This window comes from Drosophila sulfurigaster, chromosome 3 (assembly GCF_023558435.1).
Source record: "Drosophila sulfurigaster albostrigata strain 15112-1811.04 chromosome 3, ASM2355843v2, whole genome shotgun sequence".
In the NCBI taxonomy this organism is placed as follows: Eukaryota; Metazoa; Arthropoda; class Insecta; order Diptera; family Drosophilidae; genus Drosophila; species Drosophila sulfurigaster.
The window spans coordinates 15,040,463-15,066,525 of NC_084883.1; the positions used below are offsets into that span (position 1 = coordinate 15,040,463).

The 26,063-nt window shown below is 38.4% G+C and overlaps 3 protein-coding genes and 1 non-coding gene across 4 annotated transcripts in view; 2 read left to right on the forward strand and 2 right to left on the reverse strand.

Moving 5' to 3' along the window:
• The window catches only part of LOC133841117 (nyctalopin), a 108,548-nt gene extending 90,298 nt beyond the window's left edge, over positions 1-18,250 (forward strand). The window contains exons 4-5 of the mRNA XM_062273414.1: positions 1,501-1,661; positions 15,424-18,250. Coding sequence (XP_062129398.1) covers positions 1,501-1,661; positions 15,424-16,675 — 1,413 coding nt within the window. The 3' untranslated portion in view covers positions 16,676-18,250. The remainder of the gene's footprint in view (positions 1-1,500; positions 1,662-15,423) is intronic.
• On the reverse strand, positions 6,061-7,127 carry LOC133844831 (cathepsin L-like). Its single transcript, XM_062279099.1, has one exon. It carries the CDS (start codon positions 7,085-7,087, stop codon positions 6,095-6,097), a length of 993 nt encoding a protein of 330 aa, XP_062135083.1. The 5' UTR covers positions 7,088-7,127; the 3' UTR covers positions 6,061-6,094.
• On the reverse strand, positions 8,400-9,639 carry LOC133844674 (cathepsin L-like). Its single transcript, XM_062278761.1, has one exon. It carries the CDS (start codon positions 9,597-9,599, stop codon positions 8,598-8,600), a length of 1,002 nt encoding a protein of 333 aa, XP_062134745.1. The 5' UTR covers positions 9,600-9,639; the 3' UTR covers positions 8,400-8,597.
• Positions 18,251-22,498: 4,248 nt separating the features above from the next.
• Trnar-ccu (transfer RNA arginine (anticodon CCU)) lies at positions 22,499-22,571 on the forward strand. Its single transcript has one exon. It is a non-coding gene; the product is annotated as a tRNA-Arg (tRNA).
• The last annotated feature ends 3,492 nt before the right edge of the window (positions 22,572-26,063 follow it).

A 26,063-nucleotide genomic window follows, 5' to 3' on the forward strand; every position in this document is an offset into this window, starting at 1 on the left:
AATATGTAAATGCGAGTATATTCGCATGTGAAGCGAACATCTGCTGGGAAAGTAAAGAGTGCAGCAGCAAGCTAAGGAAATATTTATTTTATTGCAAAATTATAAAAGAATATCAAGGGTCATGCAATGAAGATATTTGCCATATTTTCGGAATAAAAACAAGTAATCATCAAAATAAAGTTCAATTGAGTTCACTGCTAAGTCAAATAAAATATCCAATAAAAATGTTGTTCAGCAAGTGGCACAACCATGGAAACCATTAAGTCAAAGGCCTTGGCGCAAAAAAAAAAAGGGAAATTAATTTGAAAAAATCAAAGTCAATATAATTTCGCTTTCTTTTGTGCCCCACTTGTGCTGACTCTATGTGCCTTTCTCCTTTTCCCGTTTTCACTTAGCACACTTGGAGAGCAATTTTTTCTCGCCTCCCTCCCGCATTTTTCTGCTGCGCTGAACTTGTAAACGAACTGGCCAAAGAATCAGCCTCCCTCCTGCTCTTTGAAGTTCAGGCCTTTTAATTAGTCAACGGTTCGCGTCTCCCTCCGTTTGCCCTCCGTTTAAGTGCAGCACAAACAAGAAGCAAGAAGGGTTAAAATGCGAGCTGAAAATTGCCATTAGGTTAAACAATTGCAGGGCTTGGCCTACATTGCGTATGCGTAATGCTTTTAATTTTTCGCCTTCTTTTTTTCTCTGTTTGCCTTATGAGTTTGGCAGCCTGGCAACACATCCCCCTCTCAGTCCCTTCCCCTGCCCACCACCAAACGCAGTTCATTACGTTATCGCTGGCGCTTTTCATGTCCGGACGCTTGGCACGTAGCTTCCGACACGCGAACAGCCCCAAGACGGAGGAGGCAAATAACACAGCTACAACTACAACTACAGCTGCAGCTTTTTTTACAAGCCAGCCAAAAAAAACAAACAGGCAAAAGCTTTTGCGCTTTGCCAAAACCTTTTCACGTTTGTTGTTGTCGTTTGGCTGTAACAAATTTGTAGCCAGATTGATTGTATTGCCAACACACACACACACATAAAGGCAGAAGGGAGGGGAGACTCAGACGATTTGGTCAGACATCTGAAAATGGCGCACGGATGTACATGACGTACATGACGTTTCCGTTTCCGCTGCAGCCGCCGTCGCCGCCGCTGCCGCCAAAAACTGCGCTTTTCAAGTGTTTCACATTTTATTGTTGAATAACAGAGCGGAGAACAGAGAACTGAAGCGTTTCTCGTCTCTACTCTTGCCTGTTGCTGCAATTGAAATGGCGAAACAAATAAAAACAGTGAGTGGGATAGAAAGGAAAAGGGGAAGCGAGGGGCAACTACTTTCAAGTGCAGCCGCAAAACGCTTTTAAAGTTGAGTGGTTTGCATTAACATTTTATAAGCCCGTCTAACCCCAAAGTTGGCTATCACTTTGCCTAAACGATCCAAATAAAATGATTTTCTGCTATTCTCTCTATCTCTTACTTATACTATCGTTCTCTCTCTTTTTGTGTATTTTGCAGATGGTGCCCACTCAGCAGCTCTCGAAACTTTCGAATCTCACTTATTTGAACTTGGGCGGCAATCGGTTTGCACACTTGCCCGCGGTGGCATTTTTAAACTTGTTTCATTTGCGCGAATTGCACTTGAGCCGTTTGGACTTTTTGCAGCGTATCGATTCGAGGTAAGTTACTCCATTCACCATCCCCCATTACCTACTTTCCATCTTTCATCACAACAACCAAACAAACTGTAGCAAGTGAGAGTTGAAAGTTGAAATCAGCAACAAAACCCAACCCTTGGGCAAAGTCATAGAAGATACTCAAAGAACTTCAGCATGTGTTCGTGTCTTTCGCTAACGATAACTGGGTCAGTGCTGCAGACTCAGCAAACAGTTAAAGAAAAGAGAGCACGCACATAAAGTGTATCAACAAACTGGACAGCAGCAAACAGTTTGCAAAGAGTGAGAGTATTGCTTAGTTGCTGATCACGAAAACTTAATTTATCTGACAGTACTTTAAAAGGCTTTAAAATTAATAAATTTGAGGGGAATTAAATGCTTTACAAATATTTAATATAATAATAAAACATCCAAAAATTACGGAAATTATATTAAAATGCTTCACCAACCTGGCACAATATTCTTTACTTGTTCATTACAAAATATTGGAATACAGTAAAATAAATAATTTAGAATACAAATTAATACTTGAACAACATTTTATATAATAATATTATTTAAATAAAACAATCTGTTGAATCTTCTATCTATATCACTGTCATAGTGAGAAGAAATTTATTAAAAAATAAATTAAATTTAATGTAAAGAATAGTTTAAATACTCAAATAATTTAATAAAGACTACATTTTAAAGTTTCATTTTTGTGATATCCCCTGCTTTTAATTATAAATTTAAACTCAAAATATTGTACATAACAGAACATAATTACCACAAGTTCACAGTAATCTGAATGTTGTCCATTTGGGGAAAGATAATTGTTCTTATTTTCGTAATAGAAATGTATGAAATAAATCTCACATCTGCTAAAAGATTCTGGTTTTAGTTACTCCCCTATATTTATAGCTATTCAAACGCATATAAAATAAGAAATTACTTAAGCTAATCATTTGCCTCAGTTGGCGAATCAGACTTAGGGCATTGAATTTCATTTGCAATCGCTTTATGCACATGCGAATCTGAACAAACGAAGCTTTCAGCCTCAAAAAGTAGTCAACTATATATGCAAGTCACTTTTACACACTTGCACGTGACCTCCACCTCATCCACACATACACACATGCATGCATGCACACAAACACTCACACACAGCAGAGAGAAACACTCACTGTCGATGATAGACACTTGAACATGGCCGGGTTACAAATCATTATTACTCAATGCAATCAATCATGCCTAATACGCTTTGGTAATAAGATGCCACCGCACACTCACTAACACACACACTCACTCACACACATTCGAGAAGCCAAATTGCCATCCCTTCCACCTCCTGCGACAGACATTGAAATTCCCCACTCTGCAGCAGACGAATGGTAATGGAAATGCTTGCTCTCAATTCGAGCATATGTTAATTCAATAATTCCAGGCAATTTTCATATCAAATCATCATTGAATGAGCCTCTCTCTGTGTCTGCGCCATAGTCTCGTCTTGGTTGTCAATCAACCACCAGTTATCCTTCCCCCTCCTTTCCACTCCTCTTCTGTCATGTTGGGCATATGCTCCTTTAGCTCGAGAAGCAGCATTAACATGACTTACATGATGGCAGCCCGAATCATGTAAATGAATCGATCCACAGATGAAGAGAGCTGTCATTAAATCCGTTTAATTTTGTAATTTCGTTTGATATTCTTACCACCGTCCCTCCCTTCACTCTATCACTCTCTCTTTGCCATTTGTAATTGGTTTTGCTTTTGTTTGGTTTTGTTTGATTTCTGTTTCATTCTTGTTGCAAACTTTTGTCTCCTCATTGTTCGCTGTCTGTCAAATTGTTGCTTAACTCTAGAATTTACATGACACTCTTGCACACAGACAGTCAGACACAGACAATGAGACTCACACACATACATACATGTACTTGTCTTGTCTCGCCTGATTTGCAAACTAAATTTTGCGTTTGTCTCCGTTTGGCATCGGCAGAATCTTTTTGCCACTGTCACAAAAATCGTTATGCTAATCCAGCAGAATTTGAATTTTCCTGCTGCTTTATGTGTTCTTCTCTGAGGCAGCTTAAAGAAATTTGAATAGCTTTCTGTCCGAGGGTGGAAAACCCTGCCCAACAAATTGTTGCATACTTTTTTGGGGGCTGTGCAAAAGTCTATTAGCTCGATGGAAATAATTCTATGCATAGAATTACACGACATCTTAACTGTCAAATTTGCACTTAATAATAATAAATATATTTCTGCTACTCCCCGTGGACATATTATTGTATTTGCTTATCTCATTCGACACTGCAACTTCATGGCCATTTCCTTCCGCGAGCGATTGAAAAATTGTTTCAACACACACAGGAAATTGTATTTCGCAAACTGCAGACTTGACTTGACTGCTGGCGATAGTCGCTTAAATAAGTCAGTGCATTTTGGCCAAAGGGTTCCAGACAAATTGGTAAACATTGCGCTGAAACAAAAACGAAAAGTGAACGGAAATAGCGCAACATTTTAAAGAGATATGCCAGGCGTTGCATTAAGGCCCAGACGGGAGACCGACGAGCTCCAAGGAGACACATGTATGTAAATATTTATGCAAATGCGTTAATGGAAACTCCCCCCCCAAAAGAACAGGGAGCAGAAACAGGAGCAGGAAACGTGCGACGATGGCGACACGTTGATAGCAAAGTTTATGGCAGATACATTTCGCAAACTGTGATATACACATGTGTTGCTGCTCTGAGGTTGCGTTGCGCTGCGTTACGTTACGTTGCCTGCCTCATTATAAAAACCTTACACCTAAACAATCAACGTGGCCACACAAAATTCATTAGGCAGTGGCACGTCCTCCCCCAAAAAGCAAACAACCCTCCGATAGCATGTTGATCCCCATTCCCATCCCCATCCCTACTTGAGCATATCAAAGGGAATATTAAGTGAACATTTTTACACCGAGTGGAAGCTGTGGATGCAGCATCCCTGCTCTGCCAGCAAGCGGAGTATGACTTAATAGCAAAAAGTCATTCGCTACATTAACAGTCCGACTCTCTCTTCCACTCTCACTCTTCTGTAAAAGGGTAACCATAAAGGTGTTGTCCTTGCGGATTTCCAAATTGAAACTAATTGTTTTAGAATTTATGCACTTTGTGCGAGACGAACACCAAACTGACTTACTTCACACTCACTCACTTCGCCAAATGCGATTGGGGCATGTGTGACATTTGTTTTGTGGCAGCTTTGGGGTTGTAATTTACCTCGTCGTCTGCCTATTCTCAATCCCCAGTCCCGAATCCCATGTCAGCTTATCTCGGAAGTTACAGCTTATGCTTGGCTACTTGTAACTCGGTTTGAATTATGAGTGGGACAGTTGATATATTTCGAGTGTAATGGCCTGGAATCTAATGATTTTGCGAATGAATTGGGTTTTAATACGGCTGGTAGAAGGATTACAAAACACTTTCGGGGAAATGATGGAACTGATTAAGCCCATGAAACTTGTCGACATTTGTTTCAATCGATTTAATTACAATTGTCTATAAATCAGCAGATTAAATAAGAAATTCAATTTCTCTACTGAAGTATTAAAATCATAGCCAAATTTCATATTCTTTTAAGTATTATCTGTTCTAAAGTTGAGTTTAAAATAAATGATTTAAATAATGAAATAGTCTATGAATTATTCGTTAAAAAAAAACAAATGAAATCGACATCACATACGAAACTTTAAAGTTCAGTTTCCTATAAATTAAATAAGCTACTAAACTACTAAAAGTCTACATATATAGAAATTATATAAGTTATAGAATCATATATTTCAAATGTATCTAAACTATATTTAAAAATGAAACACTTTTAGTAATTCATTTGTCTAAACTTCATCATTATTTGATTACCAAACAAGGAATTAAATTGGTACATATAAAGCTCACTTCAGTTTTTTTTTACAACTTTCTAAAGTATTACATCAGTAAAAAGATGTTACATATCGCATAATACAAATAAAGTTGATCTGAATTGTGGCTTAAAAGTGTTCGTCTACTATTTCAACTACTTGCACATAAAATGGCCTATTTAGTGTGCGAACATTTTATAATTGATATTCAGTTTTATTGGCATTTCGTTGAAGTGTTCAAGAGCCGCTTCAAATGTGCAAACATTCTATGATGACACACACAAACTGACAGGTTTTGTTTTTATCTAATGATAACAACAAATCGCGTAATATAAATTTGCGTGTATTAATAACAAGCACTCATTATTATTTGCCGTGTTTATCCAAGTGCTTAGCGAGTACTTAAAATGCCCTTCAATGAGTTTCAGCTGCCATAAGCAGCTTTGTTTCAATAACAATTTGTTTGTGATTTACTCATTTAAAGCAAACAAATTGCTGATAATAAATTTGCAAATGATGAATCAAACTCTTTATTGAAAACCACTGATTAAATTCACACCATCGGAAAGACAGCATAGCTTGCAATCCCACATTGATTGTTTCGATTACGAGACATACGAATGTAACCGCTTTCACCAAAACTTGTGCCCCAGGAATTCTTGACCAACCAGTAATCACCATCGTAACTATCGTGCCCATAGCCAACAACAACCATAGCATGATTCAAGTCGTTCGTGCAGTTGGGATTATTGTAAACTCCGCTGCGATAATGTTGCAAACCTGTGCCGTCGACAGCTACCGAAACGGGGCCATATAATGCCGTTGCAACTGCCAGATTCGCTTCACTCTTGTCTTTTACCAGGGAACGACCTTGAACAGTTGCCCCAATGTTGCGACTATCGTATCGACATTGCTGCATAGTGCCCTGGTAGGGATATGACGACTCCGTATTAATGCCACCATTGTCCATAATATACTTTAGAGCTCTTGCTGCCAAACCTCCTCCGCAGTTATTGTTGTATGTACTCGAGCAGTCCACCAAATTCTGTGCAGAAAGTTGGACCAGCCGACCTGTCCTCACAAAGGTCTGACCCTCTAGCGTGCCCGTTGTCGCAAAAGCCCAGCATGATTCACAAATCTCTCCCTGATCCATCACTGGAGTTACAGCTCCCTTAGCGCGCCAATCGATGCTGCTCGGCGGATCTACGTCTCTCGGAGCCGAGTATCTAAATTCGATTAGACCTTCTGCCTCCGTAATGTTAAGTGAACTTAGCATTTGGCTTTGGAACTCTTTTGGCAATAAGTCCGTAAACTGATTAACGCCCATTTCGTAGCTTTCTAATCCGGCCATAAATCTTCTGTTGTGCTTGTCGATCCTCCGTTTGTTGTCTACGAAAATTAGTCGGCGCAACAAAGCTTCATCTTCAGTCTGATAGAACTTTGTGTAATCGATTTGAAAACGATTCCATTCCTCCTCCAGTACATCGGAGTAGGAAAGTGCTTGAGTGTATCCAACGAGGGCAACAAATAATATAAGTGTCTTCATGTTCGACTGCAGCGAGGAGAGAATTGCAACTGACACCAACAATTGCAACTTTTCAACAATTTATAAGAATTCATTCACAAAATTGATTAAACAGTCCATAAACCGCAGATATGAATTCTCAGAATACTATGATCCATTGCTGTAGGTCAATAAAATAAGAGTAAATAAAGAATCAAGTAAAACAACTTAAGTCGAGTATGCTCGACTGTGTGATACCACTTCAATAAATCAATACAAATGCGGTATAATCGTTAAAATATACTAAATAAATATACAGAAATAATATTGAAGCATGCAAATAAATCTACTGAAAAATATACAGAATATACAGAAAAAATACTAATATATACCGCCGTCAATATACTACCAATACATCTAAACTATATAGAATTATATAGAATAAAAAACCCATGGTTTTATTTACAAAAACAATTGTGACCTAACGGCTGCATCCGTTTTTTTTGCATTATAAAATTATTTCTTAAACAACTTCCAACATTTTTTATCTAATCGCAACCAAATTCTCAGTAGTCATAAAATAATTAATATGATATTGTATGTACCAAACATCGCAATTCTCGCTTTGAAATGACGCTTTCTATTTGATTTGGTTGGGCGGAAGTGGGCGAGTGCAGAAATCTAAAACAAACTCGACAGACAGACGAACATGACTATATCGTCTCGAGTATTGACACTGATAAGGAATATATAAACCTTAAGAGGCGGAAGCGCATTTCTGTCTGTTACATACATTTCAGGTTTGCACAGAGTGGAAAAATCTTTTATGGGTAGCAGGTAAAACAATTCAATCATTAGAAGTATGATAAGAAAGTTATTGCACTTTAACGATTAGGTATTTCGCTTGGACGTTGAAGACAAATTCAAGGGTTTTCTACAGACAAACGTTACATTAAAGCAAATTCACAAATGAAAGATAAGGGCGAAAAGTTTAAAAGAGTTCTACAGTTCTGCAGGTAAATACTTTCTATAGAACCTTAATTCATAACGAGCAACATTTAAAACAGTGTAATACTTATATGCACTAATCTAAAAATGTATCCTTTGTAAAAAATAAAACAAAATTATTGTTGCGACTTGAATCAAATAAATGCATATTATTGAACAAATGTTGTAATATAAAACCAATTTGAATTACACAAATAAATCAAATACTAATAGTCTAGGAAAGCTTTCATTAAAAATAAGATTCCTTACAACTTCAAATTAAACACAACAAATTTCATAAAGTTTTCGCTGTATGATAAGCTAGATATTTAATTAAAATGTTGTATTTTTTAATTTAAGATATTAACACATTCACAGATCCTAGATGTTTTCGGCTCCCTAAAGGGTTGCCTTATTTTAATAACAATTTGTTTGAGAGTCTCAATTTAAAACAAACAAATATGTAGCTGAAAGCCGAATGACACTCTTTATTTAAAGTTTTCATACAAACAATTTTTTAATACCCTTACACCTTATAGATAGCAGGTTTAAAAGCTGGTTAAATTCACACAATCGGAAAGACAGCTATGGTTGCAATTCCACATTGATTGTTTCGATTACGAGACATACGAATGTAACCGTTTTCACCCCAAGTTGTGCCCCAGGAATTCTTAACCAGCCAGTAATCGCCACCGCTTTTATCGTTGCCATAGCCAACAACAACCATAGCATGATCCAATTTTGTTTCTGAACATTTGAGATTATTGTAAACTCCGCCTTTATAACTCTGCATGCCTCTGCTGTCAACACCTACTGAAACGGGACCATAGAATGCCGTTGCAGCAGCAACATACTTTTCACTTTTGTCATTTACCATGACGAAACCTTGAACAGTTGCCCCAATGTTGCGACCATTGTATTGACATGCCTGCTTAATGCCCTTGTAGGGATATGACGACTCCGTATCGATGCCACCATTGTCCATTATATACTTCAGGGAACTCAATGTCAAGCCACCGTCACAGCCTCCATTGTTGTATGGGGGATCATTCGAGCAGTCCACCAGATTCTGTTCAGAAAGCGAGACCAACCGACCTGTCTTCACAAAGGTCTGACCCTCCAGCGTGCCCGTTGTCGCGAATGCCCAGCATGATCCACAATCTCCCTGATTCTTCACTGGCGTTACTGCGCCCTTGGTTCGCCAATCGATGCTGCTCGGCGGATCTACGTCTCTCGGAGCAGAGTATCTAAAGTCGATGAGACCTTCTGCCTCCGTAATGTTGAGTGAACTTAGCATTAGACTCTGGAACTCCTTAGGTAGTAAATCCGTGAACTGATTGACGCCCATTTCGTAGCTCTCCAATCCGGCCATAAATCTTCTGTTGTGATTGTCGATCATCCGTTTGTTGTCTTCAAAAATCAGTCGGCGCAACAAAGCTTCATCCTCAGTCTGATAGAACTTAGTGTAATCGAGTTGAAAACGATTCCATTCCTCCTCCAGTACATCGGAGTAGGAGAGTGCCTGAGCGTATCCAACGAGGGCAACAAATAATATAATTGTCTTCATGTTCGACTGCAGCAAGTAGAGAAGTATAACTGACACCGACAATTGCAACTTTTAAACTATTTATTTAAAAAATTAATCAAAAACTCCATAAACCATAGATAAGAATTTACCCATTTTGATAGGTCAATCAATTACATATATAAATAAAAAGACAAACTAATTGATAAGTCTTAAGTGCGATAAGATATAAGTTATTACACTTCAACTTACAGAGGTTGAGTTGATTTAATTGTGCATTGTGCATTAAAAAGTTATCTGCATGAGGCAAATATTTACATTAAAGTTGAGTCACAAGTTAAGAGGGTCAAAATTAGGAAAGAGTCTTACATTTTATCCCTGTTAATACCAACATCCTATAAATGAAAACATATGACACATATTTTGCAACAATGATATGCTTTGAAAATTTTGTACAAATTTGCACTCAATTTGTGCAATAATATGTAATATTGAATTTAAATAATAAACATTAATTACATTACAAATTATGTAAGTTTCACAGAAATACATCAAAATTGCATATTTACAAACACAAAATTAAACTAAGAATTAAATACTATGAAGTTATGCGAATTTGAATGATTTCTTATACTTTTATGTTTATATACTATTATTATAAAGTAAAGTAAATTATAGTACACTATAGTATAGTATAGTATGAAATTTAAAATGTTTATACTGTAAACAGGTATAATTTTAGTGCTTCTCGTGACACGAGAGAAATCACGTCGCGCGCACAGCTCTAAGCAGCTCTTGGCGCCCTAAAGGGCTGCAAAATAGGGTGCAACAGCGACAAAATGTTAATAAATGACAGCAAATAAACAAACAAAAGAAAGCTTCATGCAACTCGCCCCCCTTACTGACTCACTCCTTCACTCAAACCCTGCTCTTGGCCCACATAACAATGGGAGCATCAAGGCAGCTGCTCCTGGTGCTTCTGCTTTTGCTGTGGCTGTTGCAGCTCACAAAAGTACGCAATGCATAATTTCATGTTTATATACATATTTTGCGAGTGCTAAGAAAAAAGCAGGAGCAACAGAAAAGCGAAGAAGTGGAAGCAGCGGCGGCAACACAACATCTGCAGCTGCAAAATGAAAGCAGGAAGAAATTACGGAAACAGGAAAACATAAACATGCTGCTGCCTGCCTAACTGCCTAAGAGGTCTTCCCTCAACGCATCCCCTTGCACAATCCCCCTCTCACACTTCGGCGCGTTGGCAATTTTTCCATAAATTATAAGCTTGGAAATATTTCAAGGCAACCTCGAGAGTAGCTATTATGCGTATGTTTATGCTTATGCTAGATATATGAGCAGAGTCTTCGTCTAAGCCTGCCTATTTATGCATATGCATGAGCTGGTAAGAGTTGATAATTGCCATCGCCATGCAGTGCACTTCAATTTCAAGACAATTTTAAGTTATGCAGGCCCGGTTAATAGCCGGAGTTTTAACCCAAGCAATCCACTAAATGCAACTTAAATTTAATAATTAAGCTAATAGTGCAGTTGCTTTTGTTGAAATATTCATGGAAGGTGTCTTATGCAAGGCATCAAAATGCGTATCTCTTAAACACTTTGTGCGTTTCCGTTAACGCAACGTCAAATTAAAGGTTCCGCGGGGCGTATACGTAATTCAAAAACGTTTAAAATGCCATTAACAAATGCTTTGGGCATATCACATGATAATTTGTCGCTGGCCTAGAACAACAATTTGCGATTTAATGCGAGTGTGTTTGTGTGTGCGTGAGTTATGGCAATTAGTTAATGATTACTTCGAATTGCGGTGTGTTTTAGTTAATTTCGTATTAAATTTAAAGCACTCTTTAATGTGGCTTTACAATCAGAGCATCGGACTGTCAGCGCCGCACAACTCAATAAATCAAAAGCAAACCAAATCGAGGCTCAATTCAGCTGGCAATTTCCCCTCGAGGCTATCAACTGTCATATCTCTTCAGTTCACCCCAAATGTACTCCACCCACCGCTATTTCTATTTATTGTAGTAAAAACGTCAATCAACTGAATAGTGAGCGGATTTACTTCAATACATAGACAACGAGACACACAGAGCAAAGTGCAGACAGTCGTCAGTCGATTGCCAGGATTCAGGATTCAAAAACTACTGCAAAACATATCAAATGATTGACTGACTGACTGACTGACTGACAAACTGTTTGACAGACTGACTGACAGATTGACAACTGGCCATCCAGTTGTATCCTTTAGCTGTTGGTCGTGTAACTGAACTCTGGCTGAACTCGGAACTAAAGAGCGGCGGCATCACCATCGGGAAACGTGACTCTGAACCCAACGAACAGCAACATGGACAGCAAACATTTCAATCCGATTTCCAGCAATTCCAATTCAGACGCCACACACACATACACACACAGGCACAGAGTGAACAATTTGCATATGAGTCGGCTAAAAAATATATGAAGAAGAGAACACAAACATTTTCGCCTTCACACATACACACACACACACATGGCAACCATTTCCGTTTCCGCACGTTTGACGCTGGCAAAAGCAAGCAAAACAACAGAGCAGCAGCCAAAAAAAAAAAGTACACAAAGTAAATGCTAAAATGCAAAACGGAGTCAACTATCAGAATACCCTAGAAAGTTTTTCTCACTTCCCAATCAAATCAAAGGCAAATTTAAATTAAATCATAAAATATTAATAATTTTAATTGATATTTATATGAATGTATATGTCGTTGGGACAATCGCAGCTTGTGGAGGCAGAATCTTACAAATAAATAAATAACTAAAAAGCACTTCAACTAAAATAACCTTCATTGCAAAATTGCGAAGGATATACGAACAAAAAAAAAATGAACGCAAACACGTTACACAAAATGAAGTTTGATTCTACTTGCAGGACAGCAAAAAGGCTGGCGCTGTTGTTGGCAGTCGAAAAGCCGTCTACCAGCCCTCTCCTCTCCCTTATAGCTCCCTCCCTCCCCCAGCTACACGCCCCCTTTCACCACTAGCTCGCAATCGAGCTATGTTTTGCCTGACTGACAACCACCTTTTTGCACTGCGTGTCTTCTACGTTTGGGCGTCGCCAAAGTTGCATTAAAGAGCATTCAACAGCAGCCAACACCCAACACCCAACAGCCAACAGACAACATCCAACTTTCAACAGCAGCCAGCGACCTGTGGCATCGCCAACAGGGAAACACAATCCCCAATGAACACAAATCCCAGCCAATGTCACGTTTTCTTTTTTTGCGGCCAAGTGTTTGGATCTTAGCACTATTTGCATAATATTTGCACAAATAATTGAATTTGTTTTCTACTCCCGCTCCCCGGCTTCTGGCATGCTAAATTGTTGTAGAGAAATTGAGTTCTTTTTTCTTCTTCGATGGTAAAGTTTTATTCTGGTTCCCACTGTGCAGATAATGGCGAAATTTTTTAGCCGCCTGCAATTGAAGTTTTTTTTGGATGTTTAACTTGCCATGAAATTGAACGTTCAACATGAGAGTGCTTCATTTGTTTTGTCTAGAAAGTTTCAAATGGTTGGGGAAAATGTACGAATACCAAATTTGAATACATGTCTTCGGTTTAAAGCATAATAAAATAAAGGCTCTAGCTTAAGGAGTCAAATGTGAATTCCAAAAAGACCACAAGTTGATTTCGGAATAAATTTACTTCGCGTATTAATATTTAAACTATTCTTAGTAATTGTTGTACTTCTTAAACTTAGACTTCCTAAAGTTAAAGTTAGTTAAGCATATTTCCAATTTTCAAAAGAACTTAGTTTCTATTAATTGTTATCCTTTATCTCAAATTAAATTACAAATAAATTGTGTTAAATAACTTTCTCAATATACATTTATCTATATTTATATATATATATTTATATAATATATATAAATATATCCCAATTTATATAAAGATATCTTATATTTTCTTAGCTAAAGTAAGCCAAATCATTTCCTCGTTGTTGAGACTTACCTTTGTACTCTAATAAAATGTTTATATTTACTGTATGACTTCGTCTAAAATGGTTTAAAACAAAATATACCAAGTCAAATTCCTCATTTATAAAATGGAATTGAAGATACTTTGAAAATAAATAATTTGGATTCCGATTTAGTAAATTAAAGTTGTAAAATTTTTTCTACTCTAACTTAATTTTTATGTATAACATTTTATTTTTCCGTTTTATAAAATACCATATTTATGTCTGCAATTGCAAAAAGTCATTTGCCGCATGTCGCAAGCGTTGCTCATTTAGCAGTGCCACAAACGTTGCTGCTACACGTCGCAAGTGCAACATGCATCACATGCTCATTTCTTACCTCCCGTAGTTGCAATCAGTCGTAGCAAAATGCCGCAAACAAATGCGTTTAAGAGGCGCCAACAAAACTGTGTCACTTATCAAATCAATGAGCGTGTGGCAAGCAGCGATATTGGGGCGAGGGGATGCAAAGAAAAGTTCAAGAGCGACTGCAACTCAAATAAATGCGTTCATTTAACACGAAATGCAACTTAAGAGCTTGAATCAAATCAAATCAGCAGCAACATGGGGAAAAGAAAGGGGAAGAGAGTTATAGGAAAGGGAAGAAAAAAAAAGCATCAGTTAAAAGCGACAAATTCGCTGTGTGTCAGCGGAGCAGCCACCGAGTTGTCGCCAGTTCTTGGTAAGTTGCTCATACGCCACGTTGCACTTACTTTATGCTCAGACTGTGCGACTGACTGGGGAGTTGTCGGTGTGGCGAAGGAAAGAGGAAAGCGGAAGGGGAAGGGGAGGGGGAAACGGGTAGCTGTTAGAGGTAATGCAGTGCCTGCAGCTGCTACTTCTGCAACTGCTCCAGTCAGCGACTTTGCGACGTTGCGACGTTGACTTAACTTGGCAGGGATTTACGGCCACGCTTCATGGAGCATGCAACGTGCAGCGTGCAACATGAAGCTTGCAGCATGCAGCTTGTGAGTGTGTAGAGTTTCCCCCACCCTCTCCTTTCTGTCATCCTCTTTTTTATTATTAAGTTGGAATAGATGCTGCATAAATAAATCCATGTCGCTTTAGTCGACGTCATGTGGATAAAGCGAGTTCCTCTCGCATTCGCTGTCCCGCTTCCTCTCTCTCTCTCTCTCTCTCTTATGTGTGTGTGTGTGAATTTGTGTGTTTATTCATGTATTTCATTGCCTGGCATTTAAGTTTAACGTTGATGCATCGCATTCTGCATAATTAAAATGAACAAGCGACAAGAATTGAGTCGAATATTCACTAGTTTGCCATTGCTGCTGTACACCATATCTCTGTCTCACTCACTCCCTCTCTTCCTCTCTTTCTCTCTCTATATATCGAGCTCTCTTTATTCTGAATCTGTGTGCATGTGCCTGACAGCTTACACGCCGTGTAAATGCCGCCAACTTATCCGAAAATAATCAGAATTATTAAACATAGCGAAAGGTCGCAGCTCTAAAGCTGAAAACGAGGCTATTAAATTTCTATAATTATTTGGAGAAACTAATATTTAAAGCTTGATATTAGACAGAATATTAGCTCTAGTATTTGAAGTTCATATTTTGAATTAGAATATTAATCAATAAACATTCATTTTTAGTCATGCATCTATCTAAATCTATATTTAGTATTCCGATACCATACAAAATACACTAGACTACTCGTATCATTCAAAGTAATAAAAAGACGATAGCTACAAATAGTTTTCGCAATAAAAAATTCGTTCTTCAAAAACTTAAGAATTCAATATAATCGCAACCAAATTTTCTGGGATCAATTTCTACTCTCTTCCTTCTCTTGTTATTTATTCACTTGACTAACCTTTGCATCTTTTTCTTACCTCCTTTGCAGAGCCTTTGTGGACAACACGCACCTGCAGACGCTGCACCTGAACTACAATCCACAGCTGAGCGACATACCGATGCGTCTCTTCCAGGGCAATCCAAACATACTCGAAGTCTACATGCAGAGCAATAGCTTGCAGACACTCTACTCCGCCCAGTTCCCAGTCGATCAGCTGCAGAAGCTCTACCTCGGCGACAATCCGCTGCAGTGCAACTGTTCGCTGCTCTGGCTTTGGCGTCTGGTCACCGGCAACTTTGAGGGCTCTGAGCCACCGCTGGAACACGCTGCAGGCGGAGCTGTGGCTGCGCTAGCGAACGATGCGGCTGCGTTGCGGGACGAGGACGACACGGCCACAGCCAAGGCTGATGATGGTGTGGCTGCGCTGGCTGCCTACATTGCCGAGCAGCATATTGCGAATGCGCTGCAAACCACCGAGCCAAGCACCTATGAGCAGCGACTTGAAGCAGCGGCCAGCGTGAGTTCGAGCAGCAGCAGTGCTGGGTATCTGCGCATGGATAAGCAGCAGATTGGCTGCGACATTTGGCGAGATGCGGTGCGAACGCGTCGCCAGCTGCTGACCATGACTGAGGGCGAAATCACGTGTCCGGCGCACATTGTGACCGTGGTCTGTGCGGTCATCACGTGTCTGCTGGTGCTGATGATTGGCATCAGTGTGCTGTACTATCTGCGCTTCGTGAAGCGACGCCGCAAGCTGTTGCACGAACGCGGTCCCATGCGCACCAGCAAGAGCATCATCAATGTGCATGACCGCATCCTGCAGGCGCATCATCAGCCCCTCGGCGGCGGCGGCGGTGCCGGCATGAGCATGACACTTGGCGGCTCCAATGGCGGCGGTGGCCTTGGCGGTGGTGGCATGGGCATGGCACTGAACTATCCGCATGCGCAAACGCTGCAGGCGCATCATCATTACCATCAGGCGATGCCGTTGCAGTCTCATGGCGGCATGGGGCATGAGTATCAGCAGACGACGCTGCCGCAGCTAGATAAGTTGGAACTGGAGCGTTATCTGGCGGCGCAGTCGATAGCGAACGAGTACAGAGCCCTCAAGCCATGGGAGCTGCCCGTGAAGGATGCGGACGATGAGCCCGAGCATCTCTACGAGCGTTTCGATCACTACGAGTATCCCGATACGCATACCATGACCAAGCTGAAGCAGGCGGCGGCGCTTCAGGGCAGCGCTGTGTCAGCGGCAGCCGCTGCCGGTGCTGGTGGCAAGCCGCATGTGGTCTACGTATGACGTGGACGCGGTGGACAGCAGCAGCAGCAGCAGCAGGCACAGAAGCGGGAGAAGCAGGAGATGGAGATGGAAATGGTAGGCCTTGGACTGACCAACAACAACTATCGCAGCTATGTGCAGTGCCAGACTCAGACCAAGGCCAGTGGCCACTTTTGAAAAGCAAAAGCAAAAGCAAAAAACAGGGAAATAGAAGCAGCAGCAGCAGCGAAAGTTGAAAGGATCACATTAAGTGAGGTTAGGTTATGTGTTTAATTGAGGTTATGTTCGAAACTCCTTGATTTCCTAGTGTCTTTTATCATTTTTCGATTATTCGATATTCGATATTCGATTTGAGTTCTGATATTTGATAACTCGCAACAAAGTTTAACAAGCGTCAAATGAAACAAGGGATATGTCTACGTGTATAGCAGCATACAACTATATAGTATATACGAATAAAAATATAGTATACTTACATATATATATATATGGTATAATTAAAGTACGAGTAATTAAACGATTCGATTAACTAAGCCTAGCACTTAGTTTAACAACTTAAGTACACACTCACACCTAAATAAATGCAAAGAAAATGCAAGCAATAGTTGAGAACTCTCACTCTCTCACCTCTATCTATCTCTCTCTTAATGTCTCTCTCTCTCTTTCTCTTTCTCTGTCACTCTCTTTGCAATTACAAAGAAACAAGTTTAAACGAAACCCCAACTCATAGTTAAAAGCATTTAGCAGTCTAATGATAAATAAATAGCATTTAGTTGATAAGCGCATTAAAAACTGAATTTCAAATGCAAAGAGTGTAAAAAGAGTGCAACAATAACTTAGTTAAAACAACACACACGAAATTATACATAATTTATTCTTATTGACTTTAATTTCCCAGCATGGCATTGACTGTTAGTAGTTGATTGATTGATTGATTGAAATACCACACACAAAAAGGGGGGACCAAAATAAGTCCATACTATATATAATTCCGACCTTAGAGCAGAGCTTTCAGTCAATGTCATTTGTTGGTCTCTTTTCGAATTGATTCCCAATGCTTTCTGGAATAAAACCACATAAAAATATTTAACACAAAAATAAGATGACAATATAAAAATTGTAAATGTAAGCGAAATTTAATTGCAAATATCACAATTGATTTGTAAATACTAATATTAACTATATTTAACAACAAAAAATTAAAAAATACTCTACTCAAGCACAAATCTAGCATACGATTACGCACTTATTGTACATAACTTATTATTACATTTACATTTAAATTAAACATTTACATTTAGTCAAAGAGCAAGAGCAAGAAAACAGAAATCGCAAAGAATATATATATAAAAAAAGCAATTTTATTGAGCAATTCTAATGTGTTGTTATTTTCGGTTCTTTAGCTTGCGAAACTTGTTGGCAGAATAATTTACACTTAATCGATTGGGTCGACAGCAAAGCAAATAGAAACCCAACTGCAATTTCAATTTGTATTAAAATTTTTTCAATTCACTGCAAAACACAACACACATATGGAAATGAACTTGAAAACAAATTATAAAACTCGAAAAAAAAAACAAATAAACAAATAAATAAGCTAAATCAAAAGCAAAGCAAAGCAAAGCAAAGCACTAAGCAAATGTTATTGCAAAAATTGCATTTGTTTTATTTGTGAGCGAATTGAAATACAACAAAGAATTAAGTAAAACAAAAATAAAATGTGTGTATAAAATAGCAGCCATGCGTAAGTGAAAATGATATAAAATATGCAAAAATATTTAATTAAATGATAAAAACATAATTGATAGAAACGGCAAATTGCAGCAACAACAACATCAACAACAACAAAATTAACATAAACAAATACAAAACAAAATAAAATGTTATTTCTTATATGAAGACTGAAGAACACGATGATGGAAAAATAAAATATAAATAAAAATAAAATCAATACGTTTGTTTTACTTAAAACTAAAGGTAGAAAAACATTAAATTTTTAACTCAGTATTAAATTAAAATTTTGTATAGGCAAAAACGCCTTCTTACTAAGCCTTCTGGCTTTGACTGACAATCTGATGACAATCTGGTGACATGCATTGGTATATTGTGAATGTAGTACTAAATCAAAATACCGAATATTTCTTTCGCTACAGATTTTAGTATTTCTTCGGTATATTAAGTTGGTGTATTTGAGCAATAACATCACACTGGTTTGCTTTTATTCAAAATGCATGAATTATGAAATACAGATACTCCTTTAGGAACAAAATATAACTCAAAGCAAATCGTATATGAAATAAATCATAGAGCTAGTAAACGACAAATAACTGAGCGACTGTTCATTTGTAGTCGAATATGCGACAAATGGGTGAAACAAATGCAAGAAAGGGCCAACGAAATAAAGCCATGTTAACAAATAAAGTGCTTGTTTTATGCGACAAATAAACTGCAGAAGAAATGTCATAAATCTGGGTGTGTATGGCAAGTGCCACAAAGAAAGTGACTCGATACGCCTACCAAACACACACACACACTCTTAGGATACACACAAAAACACATAGCAAGGGGCAGATACAAACAGCAGAGAATTGTGGCAGAGTCAACATAAGTAAGTAATATATTGCAACAAAGAGGGCAACTTGGTCAACACATGTTCGGGAGTATTTCACTCACTTGAGTAGCAGCAAAAATGTTCTCAAATATATGCCAAAGCAGAGATTAAAATACACTTTGTAATACAGAGTCGGCGAACAAAGTAAATGCATGACGCATTGCTCCAGGCAGACATGGACTTGAAAGCAAATAAAAGCGAGTGCCACTAATGGCATAGAAAAAAACAGACACAGCGAAAGAAGTGCAAATACCTTATCAAAGGAAAAAATATATGCTATAGTCTGCAGTAATCTAGTTTTAAGCCGATGTGGCATACATTCAAAATAAATATGTATATATGGCACACAACGGGAGAGTACACCTCAAAAAACAAAAGCGCAAACAAGCTGCTTGGGTAACAAAGCATCTGAAGAATTTAGTAAATAAATCTGCATGCTTTCTAAATAATTAACATGCCTTAGGCCCATGACAAGCCATCGTCGCCATCCCCTGCTGCAGTCATTCACTTTCATTTTTAAGTGGATCCCAGCAGCCACTCATTGAGTTATTCAACTCGAGTCTGAGTCGGGCGAGTGCTGACACATGAATGGGAGAACAAAAACATTGTCTGTTGTTGTTCGCTGTGAATGATTGCAACGCATTTGTCTGGCAGGATCTAAGGATCTGAGGGAACATCAACCACATTCCACACTCCATATTCCACAATTCACACACGAGTTCCGATGCAGCACCTGAGCCTGTTAATAATGGCATGTAATTAATATTTTGATAACAATTCCGCCGCAACGACAACGGATTGTTTCATTAATTAAGTGAGAACGCTTTAAGGCATTTGGTGGAGCGCAAATTTCCTTTATTGCCCAATAAGTCATAAAGTGCAGGAAATGTTGACGAAATCTTCGACTGAGAAAGAGCCCATTAAATGCAGCCCAAGACTGCCGCTGCTTAACACTCCAGTGGAATAAGTATCCATCAGATACTCAGCTATACGACGCATCGTGGTCATAGCGTTTGAGTTACGAGTGTGCCAGCATTTTAATTGCTTAGGAAATTATACCGTAAAACCATATTTGCTATAGGTGCTGTCTTGTCTGTGCTTAAAGATACGACAACAGATACATTTAGGGGTGCAGATACAGATACAACTGAGCACAACTGCATGCATATAAATTTAAGTGATGTTGCCGCATAAACGATTTAATGGCCGAAATAAATTGCCAAATAAAAAAGAAATGCTCAGAAATTCGTTTGTTTTTTCTTCGCAATCAAAGTAAAACACGGTCTGAATTCATTTAAAGCTAGCATCGGAAATTTGTTGTTATCCTGCTGCTGTTTTAACCGACTTCAACTAACCATCTCCCCAAACACTCAAAAATGGCGACAAACTAATTCACATGCAACCGCAAAACTGTTTCCGCTTATCTTGCGGGGTTTCTCGTTGTGAATTATAGCTTGTGGCATGCCAAATAAAGACAGAAAGAGACAGAGAGAGAGAGACCAATAAAAGTGTGGCCAAGATAAGCAGAGCGGCTAAAAGGCACAACACAATGTAACAAGCGATGATTTCTGTTTGTATATCTGTGTATCTGTGTGTGTGTGTGAAACAAAAGCGACTAACATAAACACAAACTGACAAAAAGAAAAGCTTTTGGCTATGATTTGTGCAATGCCAAAGCAGAAGATAGCGCTGCAAAGATACTTTCAGCATTTGTTGCAAGTGCAACAAAACGCCAGCTGATAACCGGTTAAGTTGCAGATAGTCGTTCATTTAGAGAGCGGCAAGATGTAATATCTTAAAGCTTTTAAGGCTCAAGTACGCCTGCACAACTTTTGTTTGGACTTCTTTTTATTTTTGCCTATTTGCTACTTCGGGTTGGCTTCTTGGTCACTTTCCACTCCACTCCACTCTCCACTCGGCACTCTGCACTTCCCTCAGGCTTTTACAGTAAGATGAATGCCTTTGCTTATCTAGTTGCCCGCTGGCCACTCTATTTTCTGTTTATTTCGGATTTGGATTCGGGTTCAGCTACACACAGCTGCTGGTTGCCTTTGGATTTAAGTTTGCGATTGAAATTGAGTTGAGGTTCTCGCTTCAGGTTCTGTTTCTATTTCAGTTGCTTTTACTGTTTCAGTTTCAGCTTCAGCATTTGGTTTCCGCCTTTCGTTGCCTGTCAAACGGTGTGTTAGGCCACAGAAAACAGATACGGAAATGGATACGCTTGCCACCCGAGTGTATCGCTCTTTGAAAGCGATATGTCTGCACTGTGGTCGGTGTTTTGGGTTTACTTTGGAGTTAATGCCAACTCCGTAGCACAAACCACACACACACATACACACATACACACACACTCACATTTCACACCATTCTCCCCTGTCCCGTGACTTGGATATCTTTCAGCTTGACAGCATCTTAACTAATATAATGCCCAATTTTCTGTGGTTTATGGCTTACAACTGTCAATGCCTCGTCCGACTATCCATCTAGCCATTGAGTGCTGCTCTCTGTGTGCATGTGTGTGTGTGTGTGTGTGTGTATGTGTTTATGTGGGGTCTTTGGCAGCCATTCTGGTCACTCAAAGGACAACCATTCGAACCCTCACCACCTCATCGCACAAAAGGTGCCTTTGTTGAGCTTTTTAAGCATTTGATTAAGGGATTTTTTGTGCTTTGCTCTTCGAAACATTGAAAGGTCGTTATTTAAATTGATATAAATGATATGTCTTCGTTTACGTTGGAGCTTCTTAGCTGCTCCTCTTCTGCTCGCTTCTTGGTTGACTGATTTGGCCTCAAATTGTTGGCGTTGACATTTTGGTTTCAGCAAAGTTTTCACTAAGTGAATTTCCAATGAGTGCTAAGTGACGTTGATTTATCATATGAGATATGCGCACGCAAACATTCAACTCGTATATGTGCATACGGTATAGCCGCATTATTTGAACCATTCGCTTTGACGAATCAACCAAACATTGCCCCAAAACCTTAGAATGCCGTAACATGCCAAAGAGAATGCCAAGTTGTTTGCGCAGCTGTTTGGCCCGCATTCGCAGGCAAACAATTATTGAATTAAGACAAAAGCAAATAATCTGTTTGCCTTAAAACATCTGTTATTGCGGCCAAAATAAATTCCAACAACAACAACAATCAATCTAAATACGTATACGAATGTGTAAAAGCTGCCGCACGTTGAGCATGTTAGCTTCATGTTTGCTTTTAGCCCGCACAGCGTTCATCGCCTCAGTGGCCTAATGGATAAGGCATCGGCCTCCTAAGCCGAGGATTGTGGGTTCGAGTCCCATCTGAGGTAAATGCGTGTTAAGCTTTTTTTACTTTTTTTAAATTTTATCAATATGGAAAACTATTTTTAAAATATATATAAGCATTAGAAAACATCTTTGTTAATTATTATAATTTGTAAGCAGTAAAATCGTTTTAAATTAAATAAAAGGCGAATATGAAACATGCTCTGAACATGTTTTTAAAATTCAAAATTATTTATAAAAAAATGTATATATAAAATAAATTCCATGCGTGATATGAATCCGCAGCTACGCTATACCAAAACCAGCGCGCTACCAATGCTGGCAACAGCAACAATCCCAGTTGACTAAAATAGAAGCAAAATATATGCAAAAAAAAACTAAACACAATAAAAAGAATACATACAATTATGATAAGAAATAAATAAGTTTGCATTTATGTAAAAAACCAAATGAAATGCAGTCTAAAAGGCAGCTTTCGTTAATTTAATTTCTGCCTAAAATATTATTCTTTTTTTTTGTATTTATAGTATAGTCATCACTGGCAGCGTACATTAATTTATTTCTTTAATAGAAGACTTAGTATTTTAAGTTGAAGTTGCACATCCAAACAAGCATTTCTTTTCATTTCATATAATTGCTGTTGGTTTAGTTGCAATTCACATCGGTTTGCTGTGGTGGCGATCATATTCACAGTCGCTTCACAACATAAGCTGAGCAGAAATTTGTTATCTCAGCAGCGGTGAGCGATATCTTTCGGTTAGCAACAATCACACCTAAGATTGCTGCTCTACGACTTTTTCGATGTCTATTTGGATGCAACGAGCATTGAGACCCCAATTATTGCCTATTGATATCATCGCAATTGTTCAATTGCGTAAAGAACAACAGATGACATATGTTATACTAAAAGCCACGACCAGTGTGCAATAATCGAAGGAAACTTTAATAGTTTCGAGTAACTCCGCATAGGAATACCAGCGTTGATTCGGTTCAGTCAATTATTATAATAAAAGTTGATTTAAATTATTGCATCATCCTATTAATATCTATAAACAATGTTATAAATTTATTGAAGACTTTCCGTGTCGACCACCAGCATATCAATTTAAATAATTTATGAATATATAATATTAATTTCTCAAGATAAGAAAATTGCGACTTTTTTTTGTACACTTAAACGGGCAATGATCATGTGGTCATGTGGAAATGCCTTATTTTAATAGTAGTAATAAATTCTTTAGTTTGCGCTTAAAAATTCAGTCAATACAAGAAATAAAAAATTTAGTAAATGAAAATACCAATTGATAAATAAAACAGATTCTACAAAATCTTAAGTTCAAGATAAAAAACGAAATATTTTCTAGACTTAGTATAGATTTGATGTATTGATTTAGTTATATTTCCATACAATGTCAATTCTTTGAAGCCAGTGCTTCCAGTAATGTTAGAATTAAATTTTTGATGTAAATAATTAATTTAAACTAAAAATAACCGATAATTGGTAATAGATTTACGTTAACATACTTGTTGTTAACGTACATACATAAATATAAATAAAGAATTGTAGTTAATTTCTAGTTTAAAATAAAAATGAAAATAAAGAATTGTAGTAAATTTCAAATTTAAAATATTTTCCGCCTCTCCAAAAATAATACACAATTGTTCATGGAATTTTTACATACGCATCAAAAAACAAAACTTTCATATACCGCAAAAATCACATTTCCAAACACTGACGTCAGCCGCAACGAGTTTTTTTTTTTTTTTTGCCGTGATGCTCCAATAAGTTGTGCAAATTTTTTGTATGTTTTCAAACATGACACCCAAAAACTTGGAGGTATAGAAAATAAATTTATGGAAATATTTGCACATCAATTTGGCTGCTTGGCAAACGGCAAGCGGTTTGCTCTCTCCAACTCCCCCGAACACACTCTTCAACTGACTGCCAATCACCGACACCAAACACAAAAAAAAATGAAATAAAGGAACAAAAAAACGTAGGGGGGAGGTCGGGGCAGTGTAACAAGCAAACACCTTTGGCTTCATTGAACTTGCCGCTTCGTGTTACAAATGCCAGGCAAAGTTTACTTTCCACATACGTAAACCGAATCAATTTCTGGTATGGAGAGGGAAGTATTTTTCAGCGATAAACTCAAGTTACACACCTTGCGAGGAAGGAGATGCATCGACTACAAAATGTTGTGTAAAATTTGCAAATGCAATAAATAAACTCGTTTCGTTTGCGTGGCAAGGAGACGTCTACAAAGTAGTGTGAGGATGTCTGCCCTTCTTTTTCTTCTCCTTCGAGAGGGAGAGAGAGACTCCCCCCGTTCCACCCTCAATCTGAAACCATGTAACGGCTTGTTTTTAGCTTTTTTTTCTCGCACTAAACCAAAAGTGCGCCACATGTGGCTCCAACTGCTTGTTTTTGCTGCCTTTTTTCGGTTGCGCTTGAGCTTTTCCTTTTCACGTTTTTCGTTTTTCGTTTTTCCCCAAAGCATCCCTAAAAAGTATGCAAATAATTTTTGTACATCGTCGGCGCTTTGCCTCTCATATTTGATATTCAGTGTCAGTTGGCGGAAGGGTTACAAGTTATTGAAATTTGCATGCAAGCATGGTTGGGTGGGCAAGAGAATTCCAAAGGGTGGCAAAGCCCATGTAAGGCAAACCAATTTACAACACTTGCGTTCCTCGTTTCGCACTCGTTCCCTTGTGGAATTCACCGGGGCACCGAGTTGCTTATTGTTTAGTCATATACTTCTGGTATAAATCTGATGTTTGGAAGTTTAACCGAGAGTTTTACATGCGATTATAAAGAGGTCTCGATGGGCGTAATTGTTTCGCACTAGACGCTTGATTATGTTCCGTTTATTTCGAAGAGGAGCAAGAGGAATTAAGTAAAGACGAAATATAAAAATTTCAGAAACATTTCCTGAACAACCCTGCATAATATAAAAGAACACTACAGTGAATTCTGTTTATCTATATTCTCATAGCAGCCAACGCAATTTCCAAACAAACTTCGCTCATCGAAGTTTAAATTGCAACTCGATGGGAACGCGTATTGGGGATTTGCAGGCACTCCAAACTCCAAATAGCAAGTAATTGCCACTTTTTGTGCTCGCGATGAGCACCACTATCATCTACTACTGACCCACATTGCGCATTTATCACACATACGACGAGTAAACCACAACCGTGACTAAACCGGAAAAAACGATTCCCCTGCCACTCAAATGAGAAAGTGAACTTTTGCTATCACAAGTGAACCGTGTAGTTGATGACGTTCTTCTTGGTCGGGGAACGTCATCAACTACACTGCGGAATCGGCGGGTTCTTCACCCCCAAGCTTGTGTCATACGAGAACATTAATCCCAATCGTATTTCATCACAAACATTCAAACTTAGGCTATTCCCATACCAAAAAAAAGAGGCCGCCTCCTGATAACACTATCAGCAATATCTAGAGTTTTTTGTTTCTCTTGCTTGTCTTTTTTTCTTGGCTCGTCTACCCGATTTAAAGTCTCCCAGACTTG

Excerpts from the sequence above, each read along its gene's own strand:
- LOC133844831 (XM_062279099.1), bottom strand. The coding sequence starts at position 7,087 with ATGAAGACACTTATATTATTTGTTGCCCTCGTTGGATACACTCAAGCA.
- LOC133844674 (XM_062278761.1), bottom strand. The coding sequence starts at position 9,599 with ATGAAGACAATTATATTATTTGTTGCCCTCGTTGGATACGCTCAGGCA.